This window comes from Vulpes vulpes, chromosome 2 (genome assembly GCF_048418805.1).
Source record: "Vulpes vulpes isolate BD-2025 chromosome 2, VulVul3, whole genome shotgun sequence".
In the NCBI taxonomy this organism is placed as follows: domain Eukaryota; kingdom Metazoa; phylum Chordata; class Mammalia; order Carnivora; family Canidae; genus Vulpes; species Vulpes vulpes.
Genome location: NC_132781.1, coordinates 116803774 through 116820714, shown reverse-complemented (window position 1 = coordinate 116820714; position 16941 = coordinate 116803774). Strand labels below are relative to the sequence as shown.

General features: G+C 63.7%; 1 protein-coding gene across 2 annotated transcripts in view; it reads left to right on the top strand.

Annotated features, from left to right (window-relative positions):
- The first annotated feature begins 11378 nt into the window (after positions 1–11378).
- PFKP (phosphofructokinase, platelet) overlaps positions 11379–16941 on the top strand; it is a 43908-nt gene continuing 38345 nt past the window's right edge. Inside the window, exon 1 of one of the 2 annotated variants that reach the window (XM_072749644.1) lies at positions 11379–11689. In XM_072749644.1, the coding sequence (XP_072605745.1) occupies positions 11578–11689 (112 nt within the window). In that variant the 5' untranslated portion in view covers positions 11379–11577. The remainder of the gene's footprint in view (positions 11690–16941) is intronic. The other variant, XM_072749646.1, reaches the window with a different exon arrangement.

Sequence of the window (16941 nt, the reverse complement as noted above, 5' to 3'; positions counted from 1 at the left end):
TTAAGATTTATTTATTTGTGATAGACACAGAGAGAGAGAGAGAGGTAGAGACACAGGAGGAGGGAGAAGCAGGCTCCATGCCGGGAGCCCGACGCGGGACTCGATCTCCAGACTCCAGGATCGTGCCCCAGGCCAAAGGCAGGCGCCAAACCGCTGAGCCACCCGGGGATCCCCAGAATTTATTTTTAAAGCTTTCTTTATTTCATGGAGTGACGGACTGTCCTAGAACGGCCAGCTGGCCTCGGACCCCAGGACCGCGGACAGGGTTCCGGGGGGTGAGCTCCTGGCTCTGGGTCCCACTGCCCCATCACTGCTGTGAGACCTGCAAAGTCTGTGACCTCCGTGCAGCTCCGCGTCCCCCGCCATAAAATGTGGGTCCTGCACGAGGGTCTGAGGGTTACGTGCCATGGCGTGTGCCAACTGCTCAGAGCCATGTTTCATATGCAGCATGTGTGCAGCCGGCCTGAGCCCCCTGGAGGTCGCAATGCTGTGATCCCGGCGTCCGTAGCGAGCTCCCCGTGTGTCCTCAACCATCCCAGGCCCAGATTCGCTCACATAGAAGCAGCCACGGTGACGGGTGACGGCCTCCCCCAAGGTCGCAGCACACGGGGCGTGAGATGTGATAGAGCGGCCCGCACGCCCACGTGCCAGACGTGTGACGCGGTGAATCTGGGATGCCCAACACACGTCTACATGCCTCAGAGAAGCAAAACAAGAAACAAAAAAGACAGTGGAAGGGGGCCCGGGGCCGCCTGTGCCTCTGGTTGTCTACACGTCAAGATGCATGTTCCGGGTTTGTGGGGAAGAGAAAGCCGTCACTTTCTGCGTAGGCACGCAATCGGGAGGATTTCCCACCTCTCTGAGGACTGGCGCCGTGACCACGTGGCCCTCCTTGTTCTAACTTCCCGACGACGACCGTTTCTCGTGACCCTGCACAGCACGTTTTTAACTCTCCAAGTCGGGGGGCAGGTGACACGCAGGGCCTTGGTCTTCCTGTCTCCCTGGTGGGCACGGAGCAGAGCAGGGCGGCTCAGACCGGGGGGAGCTCAGGACTCGGTGAAGTGGGCCCCGCGCCACCCCCGTCGTGGATGAAGCCGATTCGGAGAAACAAGCAGCACCGGAGTGCCAGCCGCGGTTCCTCGGGAAGCTTGTGTCTCGAAGGGTTCAAACGTGACCTGGTGGAGAGGACACACAGAGCAAGATTCACAGGACCTCGTTCGGAGCTTTCTAGAAGTCCTGACATGGGCGGCAGGAGGGGTGGATGGAAGGGAAGGGCACGTGGCTCCGTGGTGGAGCGTGGGGCACAAACTCGCCACATGGTCGCTTCGTCATCGGCAACGGGGAAGACGTGGGGGGCGGGGGGCTGCGTGGCCTGTTCACTGCCAACAGGAGGAACGCAGCAAGGGGGTGGGACGCATGGGCTCTCCCGCACGCGGCGTCTGGAAAGTCACTGTGAACCTCGACACTTCCCATCTTCCAGGTAAAAGCTGGGAGACAGGACGCCCGGGCGGGGGCGGGGGCAGGGCTCAGTGGTGGAGCGTCTGCCTTCGGCCTAGAGTGTGACCCCGGGCTCCCGGGATCGAGTCCTGCATGGAGCCTGCTTCCCCCTCTGCCTGTGTCTCCGCCTCTCTCTGTGTGTCTCTCATGAATAAATAAGTAAATCTTTAAAAAATAGTAATAAAGAAGCTAACGTGCAGTGATTGAAGTGCTTCTCGCATCTTATGGGGCATGAAGGCACCTGGAGAAGGGAGCGGCCGGGGAGCCCGGGGCCTGCATCCCCGGGGGTGGGGAGGCAGCTCCCAGGAGCACAGAGCACACTGCACACTTGTAGTAGGGAGGGTGCGGGAGGCCGTGGGGACACATGCAGACGCGCTCCCACGGTCGTTTTTTAAAAGTAGGATCTGCCTCCAGGGCCAAGCCCAACGCGGGGCTCGAACTCACCACCGTGTGAGACCTGAGCCGAGATCAAGAGCGACATGCTTAGCCGACCAAGCCACCCAGGAGCCCCACGGAGGGTCGTTTTTAATAACGGGATAGAAACCTGAAAAATTATACAATACCATGTGGCACGCAGCGCGTTTTCCTGACTGCCGTGAAGAACCGTGGCTTTGTGCAGCTCGGCGCATCCCAGGGTGCTCCGTGGGGAGACTCCTGGCCGGATCCGAGCAGCGCCCAGCAGCTGGCCAGTGTGCCAGAAACAAATGCAATCCCAGGTCAGCTCGATCACCATTTTGCTTTCTGGCTGTTCTAGTCGTCCTAACACTTGGATAGAGCTTCTTTATTTGAATTGCTTTTTATGTATGTATGTATGTGCTTTCTACACCCCAGCTTCAGCTGGCTGGGGAAAGCGCCAAGAGGGTGAGTCTGGTTTCCCATGTGGGACCGCGCTCGCACCTCGGGTACCCATGGTGAGTCCCATGCTGGGCAGCGGGGGTACCGCGGACCCCGGTGCCAAAAACTCAGCCCGCTCCCCAGATGGCCCAGTGAGGCTGCCTCAGAGGGTGGCATCCTGTCCCGAGCGTGGAGACGTCCTGACCCTGGGCCCACGGGCCCCTGCGGCGTGCAGCCATCTGCCCCACCCGCGAGGGGGACAGCATGCGGGGTTCCAACTCAGGGCCCTGGGGACCTCTCACACCGTCCCCGAGAGGAGGCTGCCCCACTTGTTGGAGACCATGAAACCCAGGAAAGGGCCCCCACAGGTGTCACAGGCCACGCGTGTGCACCCACGGCCACCCACTCCATCGCCCTGACTTCCCGGCATCACCGGGGACACACCACCCACCACCCATCTGGGCACCAGGACGTCCCCCCCCCCTCCTGCTGCTGAAGCCTGGGGACCCTGCTTTGTGAAGCGGGGATTGCACCCCAGCCCGAGCCGCTCCCCTGCTCCCCCCTCTCCACCTCTGGAACAGGCCTGATGTGGAGGGAACCCAGCCATCCTGCCACCCCCTGCCCCAGCCCTGCATCTCCCCCCCACAGCCCTGCTCCTCCCTTGCCACTGGCTCCCCCAGCCCTGCTCCCCGTCTGCCGCTGCTGCCCTGCTCAGCCTCATAAGGAAGTCCCTGCCCAGGATGACGTCAGCCCCGGCCCAGGCGCTGTGGAGAGGGGGCCTGGCGGTCACACGCGGGTTTCCTCCTTGCTGGAGGCCACCGCCCCCCACGGCCCCCCTCCTCCCTGGAAGAGCAGGGCGGAAGTCTGGGAGGGAGGGGCCTCACCCCTGCCCGCAGCCCTGGCGCTGGGAGTCCCCACCCCTGGCCGCCCAGGGGCCCAGGGTGCAATGGGTCAAGGGGCAGCTCCCGCCCTTCACCTCTCAGCCCCTCCCCTCCCCTCCAACTCAGTGCCCCTGTAGACTGGGAAAAGGGCTCTCCTTCTGCCCCCCCACCCCCGCTATCCCTGCTCCCCCTGCTCCCCCCCTGCTCTCCCCATCCTCCCCCCTGCTTCCCCTACTCTCCCAGTGCCCTCTCTCCACAGGGCCGCAGCCTCTCCTAGCGCCTGCAGACAACTCTCCCGGCCCCTCCCTGCACCCTGTGCCCACCCCCTGCACACATCCTCCTGCCCACATCATCCTCCCTGGGTCACATCACCAGGTCTGGAAGCCAGTGACACCCCCAGGACCAGCTGAGACCCTCAGACCTCCCTGCAAGGCTGCCCCCGCTCCATGCTGGCCAGGCGGCTGCCAGAGGCTCAGCAGCCTGGAGACAGGACGGCGCAGAAGTGGGGACGCGGCCCGAGGCCCTGAAACGCTGGCAACAGGCTGCCCTGCGGCCGGGAGCCCAGTGTCCACTGCCAGGGGTGCCCCGAGTCCCGCTGCCCGGCCTCGGGGCAGCCGGGAGTACAAATCCGTTGTTCACCTCCCTCGTGTGTGCGCGGGGACACGCGCCTGCACACGCACCTGCACACACACTCACACACACACACATGCACACGCGGTAATGAAGCTGCAGAAGGAGCCCGGGAAAGCGGCAACCTCGAGTGCCCTCAGGAGCTCCCACCCGACCCATCTGCTCCTGGGATCCCAGGCCCTTCTGGCACATCACCGAGCCACAGCCAGCGAGATGGGAAATAAGCTCCGATCCTAAGATCCTCGTTTTTAAAATAGAGAGTAAGAGCAGAAGCAGAGCGGCCTGAGCCTTGTCACAGCCCAGGAAAGCACAGCGCACGAGCTGCTCCGGCTGCTCCCCAACATGCTTCGAGGGAAGGCTCGGACGGCCCGTGGCGGATCCCTGGACCCCTGGGCGAGCCTGATCCTCTCTGCCTCTGTCTCTCTCTGCGTCTCTGTCTCCGTGTCCCCAGTTAGCCCTCTGGGGGAAACTCCTTCAAGACAACCCAGCATCCTTCCTACGTATCCCCGTGTTCCACACCACCCCTGCTCTGGACATTGCTTTGCAGTTACTTTGCCCGCCTCGAAAGCCCGCGCTACTTGTTGTTTGATCTCTGGGATTCCAAATCGCTAGAAGTCAAGAAAAATACCATCTGCACACAACTTATCCCCAACCCGAGACTTCATGGCCAGAGCACCTGCCTCCCCGGTTGGCCTGCCGGTGGCCAGCGTGCCCGCAGGGTTCATTTCAGTGCCTACACTTGCTGCTCACCGCCGATTCTTTTTATTTTGTCTATTGTTTTGTTTGTTTTTCTGCCTTAAAAAAAAAACCAAGAATGAGTTTTAAGAGGAAGTTTCTGAACCCTCTGCTGAGGTCAGTCTTGGAGCTGAGAGCAAGCCCAGGGGCCAGGCAGCCAGGGGCGGTGCCTCCTCGCCAGGGCCAGGCGGCCGGGGGGGGGGGGGGGGGGGACAAAGGTCCCTGTGTGCGGTTCCCCCGGGCCCCGGGTGCCCCAGGCAGCATGCGCTGGCCAGCCAGGCGGAGGTCGAGTGAGGCAAGGACAGGACGGCCTCCCGGAGCGGCCGGGCCCGAATCCGAATCCGCGTGATTCTCCTCAGGGAGGATGGAGACTTCTGCCTGCGGGGCTGGCCCGCCTTCCCCCACGTTTCCGGGGCCCGGGCCACCGCAGGCCGGTGCTGGCGTCTGATGGCCCCGGACCAAGGGGCGCGGGCATCCCCCGCAGCGCCCCGACTGCCCACCAGGGGGGACCAAGGAACCATCAGCACATCTCCGGTGACCAACCACACCATCTCCAAAATACTGTTGTCTTCCTCGCCCAGACCGCGGTGCCTCGGCCTGTTCCTGCCCAGCCTCCCGGGTCCCCACGCAGGGACGTGGAGCAGGTGCCGACGCGGCCGCGCAAGCACAGAGCCAAGGAGGTCTGGAGCACAGACCCCTAGGCCTTTTTCCCCGGGACCTACCAGTCAGGCAGTTGCCTTCGGGGAGACGGTTTGCAGATTACAAATACGGGGGAGCAGTGGGCGTCCCAGGGGCCGGGGTCTCCCTCCCGCCTCGGCGCTGCACCGGGACCCGCACCCCCGTCCCTGGGCTGGTGTCTGCTGGACAGGTGCACCTGGTTGTCGGGAGAGCCTCCTCTCTCCCTGCCTGCAGCGGGGACATCTCCGTCTCCAAGGCTCTTTAAGCAAAAAAGATAATAAAATAAAGAATTAGGATAGTAGGTAATACATTAAGTAAAACTAGACTTATTTTTTTTTTTTTAAGAAAGGGCTCTGGAATTTCTTTTTTTGGGGGGGGGAATTTCTTTTATTGGCACTTAAAGCATATGGTAATGGGCCTATAGGGCTCAGTTTAAGGGCGAATGTTGAGGAAACAGTGACAATGACTCTACCTAATAATAGCAGCGGGAGGGGGCCGTCTCGGTTGTCCTTCCCCGTATGATGCCTGCCCCCCGTTTGTTCAGTGACCCGATGCCCCTGTATCAGCAGCCGTGACGGGCAGATCAGAGCTGGCCGGCGTGGCGAGTCTGGCCGGCGTGGCGAGTCCGGGGCGGCTGTGAACCCCCGGGCCAGCAGCCCTGAGTCAGGACGGGGTTAGCCACGAAGGGCAGCTGCAGCACTGTGAGGGGCCGGGAGACGGCAGGGCGCTGGTGGCCAAAATAACCCGCGGGACCTCGCGGGAAGAACGGCGTTGATTCATGCAAGAGAGCCAGGGGCCCCAGTGAAACCCCAGCGGGGAGGGGGTGTGGCGGGCGGGCAGGGCTGTGGGAGACAGCACCCCGGCCTCACCGCAGCTGAGAAACAAGGACCAGACTCACCACTTTCAAGAGCTTTCTCGTTGGTTGGTTGGTCCTTGGGGCAGGGAGGTGTTTGCAGACACAGGGGGCAGGAGGGAGTGTGGCTGCGAGTGTGCAAGGAAGGGGCCCCACACGCTACCAGGTCTGGTGGCCCCTGGAAGTGGGGGGCACCCAGCAGGAGGCAGGCGGGTGGCAGCCGGAGCCAGGTGGGCTTCTGCATCCTCCTACTGCAAGGGTGTGTCTCTCCCTCCCTCTCTCTCTGCACCCCTCCAGTCTCCTAAGCTAACTAAGCAAGCTGGCTATCCACGGGATGACCCTTCACCTGCACCCTGTCTGCAGAGGCCAGGGGCCTGGGAGCCTGGGAGCCTGAGAGCGGGGGGTTGGGTGCCTGGGGGGCTGGGGGGCTGGCCAGCATGGCCCTCACCTGCACCCTGACCACAGAGGCCTGAGCACTGGGAGCCTGGGTGCCTGGGGGGCTGGGAGTCTGGGGGGCTGGCCAGTACCTTGTGCCCCTGGCACTGAGCCCCTGGTGACCTGGTGGGTGGAGTGCCAGGGAAAGCCAAGTGGGGCCCCTGGGCCCACCGCCTGTCGGGACCCAGGTGAGGAGGGAGGCCACTCCAGGAGGGACAAGCAGGTCCCCAGGACGAGGCCTGTGCAGAAGGCATCCCTGAGAGCACGTCCCATGGCTGCAACAGTCCCTTGCTCCACAATAGAAGTGCCTCGGATGAGAGGACAAACAGCCAACCCGATGGGCCAGGGCTGGAGGGAGACGCTCATCAAAGAGCAGTGTGCCCCGGGGTGTTCCCATGCCCCCCCTCAGTGGGAGAAACAGGAGCTCTCAGGTGCTCAGACAGGAGGGGGGTCTGAGCACCAATGGGCAACAGACTCCGGCCCAACACCTGCTTCCTTCCCAGGGCGTAGGACGCTCATTCCCATTACCCTGGGCTTGCACCCCACCAGCTGGGCTTGGCCGCCTAGGAAAAGAGGGCTTGCAGGTGGGCAGCCAGGGACCATTCAGAGTTGGAGATGTGTGCCCCGGGGCCTGCGGCCGCCGCTCTGCCCTCCGCCATCAGCCCTGGGCCGCCCGGCCAGTTGCCAGGCGCGGAGTGCCCCGGACTGTGTGCAGCAGGTGCTAGTTACGTGTGCACATACGTACTCTTGGGCAGAGCAAGAGGTCCGTGGCTTGCATCAGAATCTCAGGCAGCGTACCCCCAAAATGTTAAAAATCACCTGCTGGATGCTGGCATGTGCCACTAAGACACGTATGGCCCACGTGCCCGTTTGCAAACTGAAACAGGGTTATTGTCGATGGCTTTGCGTTCAGATGTTTCAGGCTGTTTGTCCCGGAACGCCTCAGCCGTGAATCATTTCAGCTGGACCCACGCGAACCGGGTATTATCGATCCAAACTTTCAGGCGCCCATGGATGACACAGGTCTGCGGAGACGGAGACGATATGCAAACCAGCGCTCAGATTTTCGCATTTCTCAGCCGGAGCTGGACCTCACCTGGCCTTAGGGAGGGACTCGACTCCTCAGGGTTCTCTGGAGAAACAGAACCCGTGGGATATACTTATACACACACACGGGGAGGGTGATCACGCGGATCTGAGGCTCGCGCGGCTCTGGAGGCGCAGGCTAGGGATCCAGGAAGGCCGTGTGGGATCCTCGTGCAAACCCACAGGCCGAGGACCAGTGGTGCAGGAGGAAAGGGCGTCCTGGGGTGCAGGAGGACAGGGCGTCCCGGCTCGGCAGCAAGACCAGATTCTCCTTCCCTCTGCCTTTTTATTATGTTCTCGGGCCTCAGGGTGCCGGCCGAGCTCCCCCACACTGGGGAGGGGAATCTGCTTCCCTGAGTCACTGGATTCAAATGCGAATCCCGTCCAGAGACACACCCAGAGTAATGTTTAACGGAACATCTGGGCGGCCTCTGCCCAGCCAGCCCGACACAGAAAGTCACCCGTCAGTCCTTCACGTGGCTCGAATCACAATTTCCTTTTCCAGCTGGGAGATGCGTCTGCAACTTCGTTTTCAAGACAGCCACCCCTCGTTCCCTCTGCTTTCCGGGGAAAGAGCCCCGGCAGCCACGGGAGTGCTCAGGCGATGCTCCTCTTTGGGGACAGCCCCTCCACCCCTCACCCCCACCCTCACCATCACTGGGGCCTCCTGCTAGGCCAGCCCTGCTGGAAGGAGGAGGCCCGGCCGCCGCCAACCTACCCCGTGAAGGAAATACCGTTGCCCCGTGAGAGGCTCCAATCTCTGGATGGAGTTTGCCTCAACGGTGGAAACTCGGAACAGCCACATACTTGGCAGAAATAGTGAGACTGGCTTCTGCTCCCTTGCCCCCGCCGCCTCCCAGTTTCTAGAGATTCTCATTGGCTCTGGAGGACGAGATTGTGCATCAAGGTCTTGGAAAGCATCCAAGTGTTCTATATATAATGCAAAGTTTAGCTATTAGGAACGGAGCACAATTATTTTTAAGTGTGGACAAGGACACTGAAAGACAACCAGCCCGGGGAGGCGGGGGCGGCGGCAACGCCTAGTTTAGCAGATGACTGGGCGTTGTGCGCGTGGACTTTCTAGGAAGGAGGAGAGGGAATGCGGGGCATGTGGTCAGGCTAGGCCAGGTGGTGTGTGTGCAGACTAGCTTGGAGCTAGCGGGACGGGACAGGAAGGGATGGAAGGCTGGAAGGCGAGGCAACTGCCAGGATGAGGGGCAGAGTTCAAGCCTGCAGGCCCAGGACCCGGAGGGAGGACTGAGACGCTTCCTCCAGCAGCCCCGAGGAAAGCGGATCTGCCCGGACCCCAGGAGTGTGTGCAGAGGCCGACCCTTCCCCTGGGGGAGCCTTCAGTTGGGCCTTCAGACCTGGCCCACACTGGATATTAGCGATCACATATTTATTCCAGCACAATAATTGACAACTATTCCAGTGTAGACTTTTGCCATAATTTATTTAACCCACTGTCGTGTTTGGACCCCGTGTATAGCCACTGTTCTCTACGTTATGGAAAATTCAAAGACAAATGACCCATCTCTAACTTTACATTATAAAATACCAATTGTGTAAGAAGGTAAGGGCCTCGAGCTCAGATTAAAGCTCAGCGTGCACCCACTTTTGCAAGTGCAGGATGCTCTAGGAAGGAACGATTCTAGAGCATGAGTCCTAGGTGGGAGGTGCGGGGGGGGGGGTGCAGGACCTCTGGGCGCAGCCTGGCTCTGCTCCCCTGCCCTGGGAGAGTGAGGGGCACCCACCTGCCACCCCCAGAAGGCCCAGCGTTCCTTTCCAGCAGCCCCCGCCCTGCTCAGAGCAGTCACTCTCAGGCTTTGCAATCGTACGTAAGACACCGGGAGCTTGCTAAAAGCACATATTCTCGGGGAAGCACCCCAAAGCTGGACTTCAGCGGTTCTGGTGGGGCTGCGGAAATCAGGCCAGGGTGGTTCAGCCCGCGGGGTTACGGAGGCACCAATAATTCCGGCCGAGGAGAGGTCAGCCCTCCAGCCTGGTCTTTCTCTTTTACAATAAATGTTGTTTATCGCTCAGAGGGGCGAGCTCGAGGATGAGGGGTAGCTGGGAGGGCCGAGCACCCACTAAAGGTGCGTGCCCCCACTGTTCCCCTGGGGTGGCCCAAGTAGCTTGTTTGTGTTGCTATTACAGACTTTTCGGGTTAACTCAGCAAGTCTTTCCTCGAGCTCTTTTTCCCTCTCGTGCCCACCCGACAAACCTCTATTGCGCATCCACCTGCAGGCTGAGGCCTTCCGGAGGGAGAACTATGGGTGGGGGATTTCTGAGCCACGCTTCTTGGGGTCGCCTGTACTCCAAGCACAGAACTGTGTGCCCGGTGACAGGAGGCCCCGGAAAGGCCCCAGCTCCAAGTCCGAAGCAGGGGCCTGGCCCTGAGCTGAGCTCTGTGCAGAGTGGGTGCGGGGGTTCATGCATCGCCTGAGGGTACTGGATGGCCATGTTCTAGGTTTGGAGATTCCCAGCAGAGCTGGCACAGGTCCGGGTCCCCAGGTGAGAATTTAGGTCTAATCTCCCCGCTAATCTTTCCTGCCCCCCCCCCACAGGCTTCTCCTTATGCCAATCCGGCTTAGGGTGGCGCCAGGGCCCCTCCAGTCACCTCCTGCTCCTCCTCCAGCGGGGAGCAGGCCCGGGTCTCCTCCCCAGCCAGCGACGCCCACTTTTGCCCACCAGCTGGGGGACCCCTGCAGGTGCACCCAGCCCCGGGCTGCAGGCCAGGCCCGGAGTAGGCTACTCCGAGGAGAAGCTGGGGGCCCTGCGGTCGGGGTCCGGCCCCCCAGCACCTCCCCGCGGGTTCCCCCCCCCGCCCCCCCCGCCCCCCCCCCCGCCGCGACCCCGCCCACCTCCGGTGCCCCGGGTGCCCCACCTGGGGGCTATTCCCGGGCGCCCCGGAAGCCCCCCGCTCCCTCCCCCACCAGCGCCTGCGACCCAGGCCCTTGGCGAGGCTCCTTCCGCGGATACGGCCCCCGGGGCTGTGCCCGCCCCTCTCAGGTGCTCCGCCCACCTGCCGGGCTTTCCTGGCCCCCGAGGCCCGCCGGCCCACACGGTCCTCCTCCCAACAGCGGTGCACCCCCACCTGCTGCACACTGCCCTGCTCCCTCCGCCCCCCCACCTGCGGCGCTCCCCCTGACGGGTCCTCCTGCCCACCTCCCCTCGTACACACCCACCTGCTGCACACCCCCCTGCGACAGTGCGCCCCCCACCTGCTGCACACACCCCTGCGACACTGTGCCCCCCGCAGCACATCCCCCTGCGACGATGTGCGCCCCCACCTGCTGCACACCCCCCTGCGACAGTGAGCCCTCCCCTGCTGCACACTCCCTGCGGACAGTGAGCCCTCCCCTGCTGCACACCCCCCTGCGACAGTGTGCCCCCCACCTGCTGCACACCCCCTGCGACAGTGAGCCCTCCCCTGCTGCACACCCCCCTGCGACAGTGAGCCCTCCCCTGCTGCACACCCCCCTGCGACAGTGTGCCCCCCACCTGATGCACACCCCCTGCGACAGTGAGCCCTCCCCTGCTGCACACCCCCCTGCGACACTGTGCCCCCACCTGCTGCACACTCCCCTGGTCCATCCGCCCCCCTCCCGCGGCGCTCCCCCTGCCTCCATCCCCCCACCTGCGGCGCTCCCCTCCGCCCGGAGCTGCCCCCCCTCCCGCGGTGCCGCCCCGCCTCCACCCGCCCCCGCCTCCGAGCGCCCCACCCCGCCCTCCCGCGCCCCGGAGCCCGCCCCAGGCCGCCCATTGGCGCGCGCCGAGCGGACGGGGCGGAGGGTTCGGAGCGGCGGCGCGGGCGGGGCGGGGCCCCCCTCCCTCCCTGCCTCCCTCCCTCCCTGCCTCCTCCCTCCCTCCCTCCCTGCCTGCCGGCCTGCCTGCGTGCCGCGCTCCGCTCCCGCTCCCGCCCCGGCGCCGGTCCGCCTGCTCGCCATGGCGGGGGAAGAGGCCTCCGAGAGCAAGGTGTCCTTGCGGACGTTCCTGGAGCACCTGTCCGGGGCCGGCAAGGCCATCGGCGTGCTGACCAGCGGCGGGGATGCCCAAGGTGCGCGGCGCCCGACCCCGCCCGCGGGGATGGGGATGCGGGGGCCCGGGGGAGGGGCCGGGCCGGGCCGGGGGCGGCGGGGGCGGCGGGGGCGGCGGGGGCAGGCGCGGGGGCTTCCCGGAGGAGGCGAGGGGAGCGGGCCCGCGGGGCGGGCGGGGAGGCGGGGAAGCCCGGGGGCCGCGGGGACCTTGCGGGGCGGGGGGATGCGGCGGCTCCTCTAACGGGAAGACCAGTTACTTTCCCCTCCACGTTTAGTTTTTAGACTGAGGTTGGCGGCGGGGCCTCCGGGCCAGCCCCGTCCGAGTCGGGGGGATGGGGGGTCCCCTCGGGGGCCCGAGCCGCGCGGCCCCCGCCCCCACCGCGCGGGAACAACGGCCGGGTGCCCGGCGCGCGGCTCGGGCGGGGTCCCCGCTGTGGCCTGGAGGGGCGCGGGGGCGCGGGGGGGGTCGCAGGGGCGCGAGGGGGCGCGAGGGGGCGTAGAGGCGCGGGGGGGCACGGAGGGGCGCAAGGGCGCAGGGGGGGCGCGGGGGGAAGCGCGGGGGGGGCGCGGCGGGCGCGGGGTCCTGGCCGGGGATGCCCCGCGGGGCGCTGTCCGCCGCCCTCCCGACCCAACGGAACCCTGAAATGGGTGCCTAGGCCCGCCCGCCGGCAGGAGGCGGGCACCCCGGGCGCGCCCCGCAGCGCCCCTGCTCGTCCCCGCCACGTGGGGCAGCCCGGGGGGGCGCCCAGCCCCGGCCCGCGGACACCCGCGGACACGCGCGGAGACCACTTCCACCGCCTAGACGGGAGGGTGACGGGGCCACGCCCGGGCCGGCGCCGCGAGCACGTGGGGGCGCAGGGGGCGCGGGGCCGGGGGCGCCCCGGATGCAGGTGCACCCCCGGAGGAGCCAGCCCCGCCAGCCAGCGGAGGGCCGCCGTGCGGCGGGGCGCGTCCCGGGAGCGCACAGACCGCTTGGGGACGCCTCCCCAGCCGGGTTCGGTCATTTCCTCCCCTTGCTTCCGCCCGGGTGCCCGGCTCTCCCAGGCTTCCAGGTCACGCCAGGTGCAGGGATGCAGGGATGCTCGGGCGCCGCGTCGCCCACCCCGCCCCCCGCGCGCGTGACCTTCCCGGCGCCCTTGAGCCGGGCGGGGCGGGCGCGGGGGCGGCAGGTCGGGGCGCGGTGGCCGCAGCCCCGCCCGCCGCGCGTCTACGTGATGCCCGGCCAGTCGCCGCCCTGCGCCCTGCGCCCTGCGCCCCGCGCCCTCGGCATGGGCGGCGCGCGCCCTGGCGTCCTAGTAACGGGCCCCGGTGTAGACATTGCCCTTCCCGGGGAAGGAAACCGTTGGAGAGCACAGGCCCCGACCAACGGGGAAGTCCGGGAAGCCCGGAGCCGCACCTGAGAGCACCCCAGGGCGCGCCACGTGGGGCCTGGTGGGGTGCGGCGGCTTCCCTGTCACATGGCCTAGCAAGCACTTGCGTCCGGAGACCTGCCTGCCCCAGCACAAATTAGGAAGCATCTGCTTTTTTTTTTTTCTTCCAAGATTCTATTTATTTATTCATGACAGAGGCAGAGACACAGGCAGAGACAGAAGCAGGCTCCATGCAGGGGGAGCCCATGTGGGACTCCAGGTCACGCCCTGAGCCAAAGGCAAATAGGTGCTCAACCACTGAGCCCCCCTGGGTGCCCCAAAGTAGGAAGCATTTTGAGTGAATCTTAACCTGAAAGAAATGCGTCTTTGGCAGAGGAAGAGAAGGAGGCTCTAAGCAGCAGGCTTTAAGGCCAGTTTCCAGGTGATTTCACAATTAAGGTGTTGTGTCTGTTTAAAAAAAAAATTAAAAAAAAATATAGTGGGTCATTCTGAATTCCTGTCCTGGGCTTTGCTCAGCTACCTGGTAGTTGACGTGCAGGCCGCGGAGATGCTGGGGCAACACACAGAGTCAGCACTTTCCGCTGCTTAGCCTGGCTCAGCCACTTGGGAGTAGTTACGATACAGGCCAGTAAGGCTGCACGCCTTACGTGCAGTGGGACGGGATAGTCTGAGAAGCAAAATTACAGGAGAAGGCTGCGCTGTTGGTGTGAGGTCAGGGGAGGTGACAGATGCTCCCGACTTGGCACCTCTGGGCCGCCCCAGGGAGAGCCCAACGTGCCCCAGGGCCCCACTCCAAGGGTGGGCCGCTGGCTTGGGGTTTTTCTTGGACTGTATGCAAAGAGCCATCTCTTGCTTTTATCTAACTGTCTTAGACCTGCTGGAGCCTCTGGATGTGTTTCCTCTGGAGAAAGCTGATCCCGACGTGCGCTCAGAGGGTCTGGTCTTAGCAGCAACACGTTCACAGACTCTTAGATGAGGTTATTCCGACAGAGATAATATGTCAGACGCTTGGTTCTTTTGCCATTTTGGGCTGAGTCCAGATTCTGTCAGCAGAATTTCCCTGAGATTGGAGAGTTCCGCCCCTCGCTAAAGACGCGAGTCTTGATCTCAGGTTTTCCGATCAAATGTGAAATTATGGTAAGATTCCACGGGGGATGGAAGCCAGTAAACAGCAGCGACCGTCTATTGGGCACGCTTTGGGTTCCGGGAGCCTTATGGTTCTCCCCAGGCCTGCTCACATTGCTCCCAGATAGGTACATCCTCACTGTGGAGGATTGGGAGAAAGACCCACAAGGACATACGCGACCTGGTCCGGGCTACACAGGTCCTCTGTGGCAGGCGACAGGCTTTAAACCGACTTCTGTGGGGTCTGGATCCCACCTCCTTCCCAGTAGGGCCACGCTCTTCAGGCGAGGTTGTAAAGTTAAAGTCCAGGTTTTAAAGGGTTTTTTTTTTTTTTTTTAAATATATGTATGTATTTATGTATTGCAGGGCGGGAGGCGGGGAAGGAGAGAGAATCCCAAACAGACTCCTTGCTGACACAGACCCCACCTGGGGCTCCATCTCTAGGCCCTGAGATCCGGACCTGAGCCCCGCTTAACCCTCTGAGCCCCCCGGGCACTTCCCACCCCGATGATTTTTAAACAGCTTTGGTATCAGAGCAGAAAACATCTTTTTTTTTTTTTTTTTTACTGCAACATTCTTGCGCCCAATGAAGTGCTTTGTTTTCCAATCGAATTTAGTAATGACGAAAAAAAAAGAGGATCCTGCCTCAGCCCCACCCCCGAAGGCAGAGTCTTTCCAGGGCTAGTTATTTTTCTCAAGCTTCGGGTTTCTTCTGCTGTCGCAAGGAATGCCTGCAAGTTTAAACTGAACTTGCACCTTGCCGGGCGGAGGGGCGGAGGGACAGACAGCCTTTCCGTGACTAAGTAGCCGCCCTCGAGCAAGGTTGTGTCACTCGCCGAACATGAATCACTGGCTACAGACCGTGGGTCCCGGTGCAAAGGAGCAGGAGGGGAAATGAGTGTCCTGGGGGGCAGCGTGGCTGGGGAAGTCTGGCTGGGAAGATCGAGCCCTCCCTCCCTCGCCTCGGGGCAAGCGGACGGAGCAGGGAGCAGGGGACCCGGAGAGGTCCGACAGGACATCGGACCTCGGGAGCAGCGGGGGCTGGTGGCGGGCTGCTAGCTTACGCCCGGTGCCTGCCGAGGCCAGTGAGCTTTGCCAGGACCCGGTGCCTTGCGTTCTCAGTGGCAGTGGGGCTGGGACCCAAGAGCCTCTTCCTGAGGGCCTCTGTGGCAGCCGGCCCGTGTGCCACCCCGGCAGGCTCTCCTGTCTGCTGTGCGGTCGGTCCCCTGAATCCCGCGAAGCCCTGTGGGCCGCTCCCCTTTCATAAAATGAGGGGCGACTGCCAGCTCTGGCCGCTTCCCTTTCCCATTAAGTCATTTCAGTGACCTGGGCCGTTGCTCCTCAGAAGCTCCCTTCCACCTGCTCAGCGGTACCTGGGAAGGGCAGGTGCCCCGAGCTCTCCTGCCGCCGTCACAGATGACAGGCGCCCGTCGCTGGCCGGGGCCCAGGTGCTCCTGTGGCTGACTACGCGCTCCTCGAACACCTCCAGGGGGCGCCTTCCCCGTGCGCTTGCCCCGAGCCCGGCGGGCAGGTTCCCAGCGCGCCGCGGAAACAGGGGACCCGTGGGCGTCTCATCTCCCCAGGGCCCCTTCCGGGCCTGGAACTCTGTACGCACGCTCTGTACTGGGATTTTTTTTCCCCCACGTAACATTTAATGGTTAATTTAGCAAGTATGGGTGCGTCTAGGAGGCAGCATGTTGGGGTTAGAGCATTAACCCCGTGAGTGCCGTGGGACTGCAGCCGCTGCCCCGTTTCCCTGCGGGGCCGGTCCGGGCGACTCCTAGGAGCTGGACACCCTGAGGTCCGAAACCCCCAGACCTGCCTTACGGGGAACAAACGGCTTCTGTTCAGGACGGACACCTTTCGTCGGGGAGAACTGGGGCCGGCGGGACTCGGGAAGGAAGCCGTCCCCGTTAGAAAGGAGGCGGCGGCCAGCAACGCGGGGAAGGCAGGCGCTGGGACCCCAAACTGCACACCCCACGTGGTTGTGATGAGGTCGGGAGGGCCTCGTGTCAAGCGGGAGGCTGAGGTGCCGTCCGACTCCCTCTCCGCAGGCCTGGGCTGGCGCTCCGGTTCCACGCGCGGCCGAGCACCTGCCAGGAAGCCCCCGTGTCCTTCGCCCCACGCGTCCCTGCCACCCTTGCCTTAGCTCGCTGGGAATTCCGGCAATTGTGCTTGTCAGGGCAAGCCGCAGCAGGCCCGTGGTGGAGCCGCCTGGGGGACCAGGAGACTGACTGATGGGCCCCTCCCTGGTTCTCCTCGGGGCGGCGGGCAGGCCTCTTTCTCGTTTGCAGAATGAAGGACTGTCCTCCTTCCTTCTCCCCAGTGAACGTCTTCCGTGGAAGGAGGAGGATAGAACGGGGAAGGCAGCGCCCAGCCCAGGGCCCCGCAGGCCCGACGCCCCCAGGGGCTCACACGCTCCCTCCGGGTTGTATAGCGGCCGCCCCGGGGTCCTGGTGAGGTGCACATTCTGGTTTTGTGGGTCTTGCTGCGGCCTGAGAACCACAGCTGCTGCCTGTGTCCTGGGTCCCTGGGGCAATTTCATGGGGTGGCTTTCTGACCTCGAGAAGGACCTCGACTGCAAGGTTCATGACTGTGGGACCCCTTGTGTACAAAGTTGCAAATATGTGACGAGGCTGGACGTCCCTTCTGGGCAGAAAATGGTGGGAAGGGTGCTGTAGGGCCACTGGCCGCAGCCCCTCCTCCTCGTTAGCTCAGCTCTGGCTTAGTATTCCTGGGGTTCGTTTCCCCTTTTTCTGCCCTCATCCCCCCTGGCG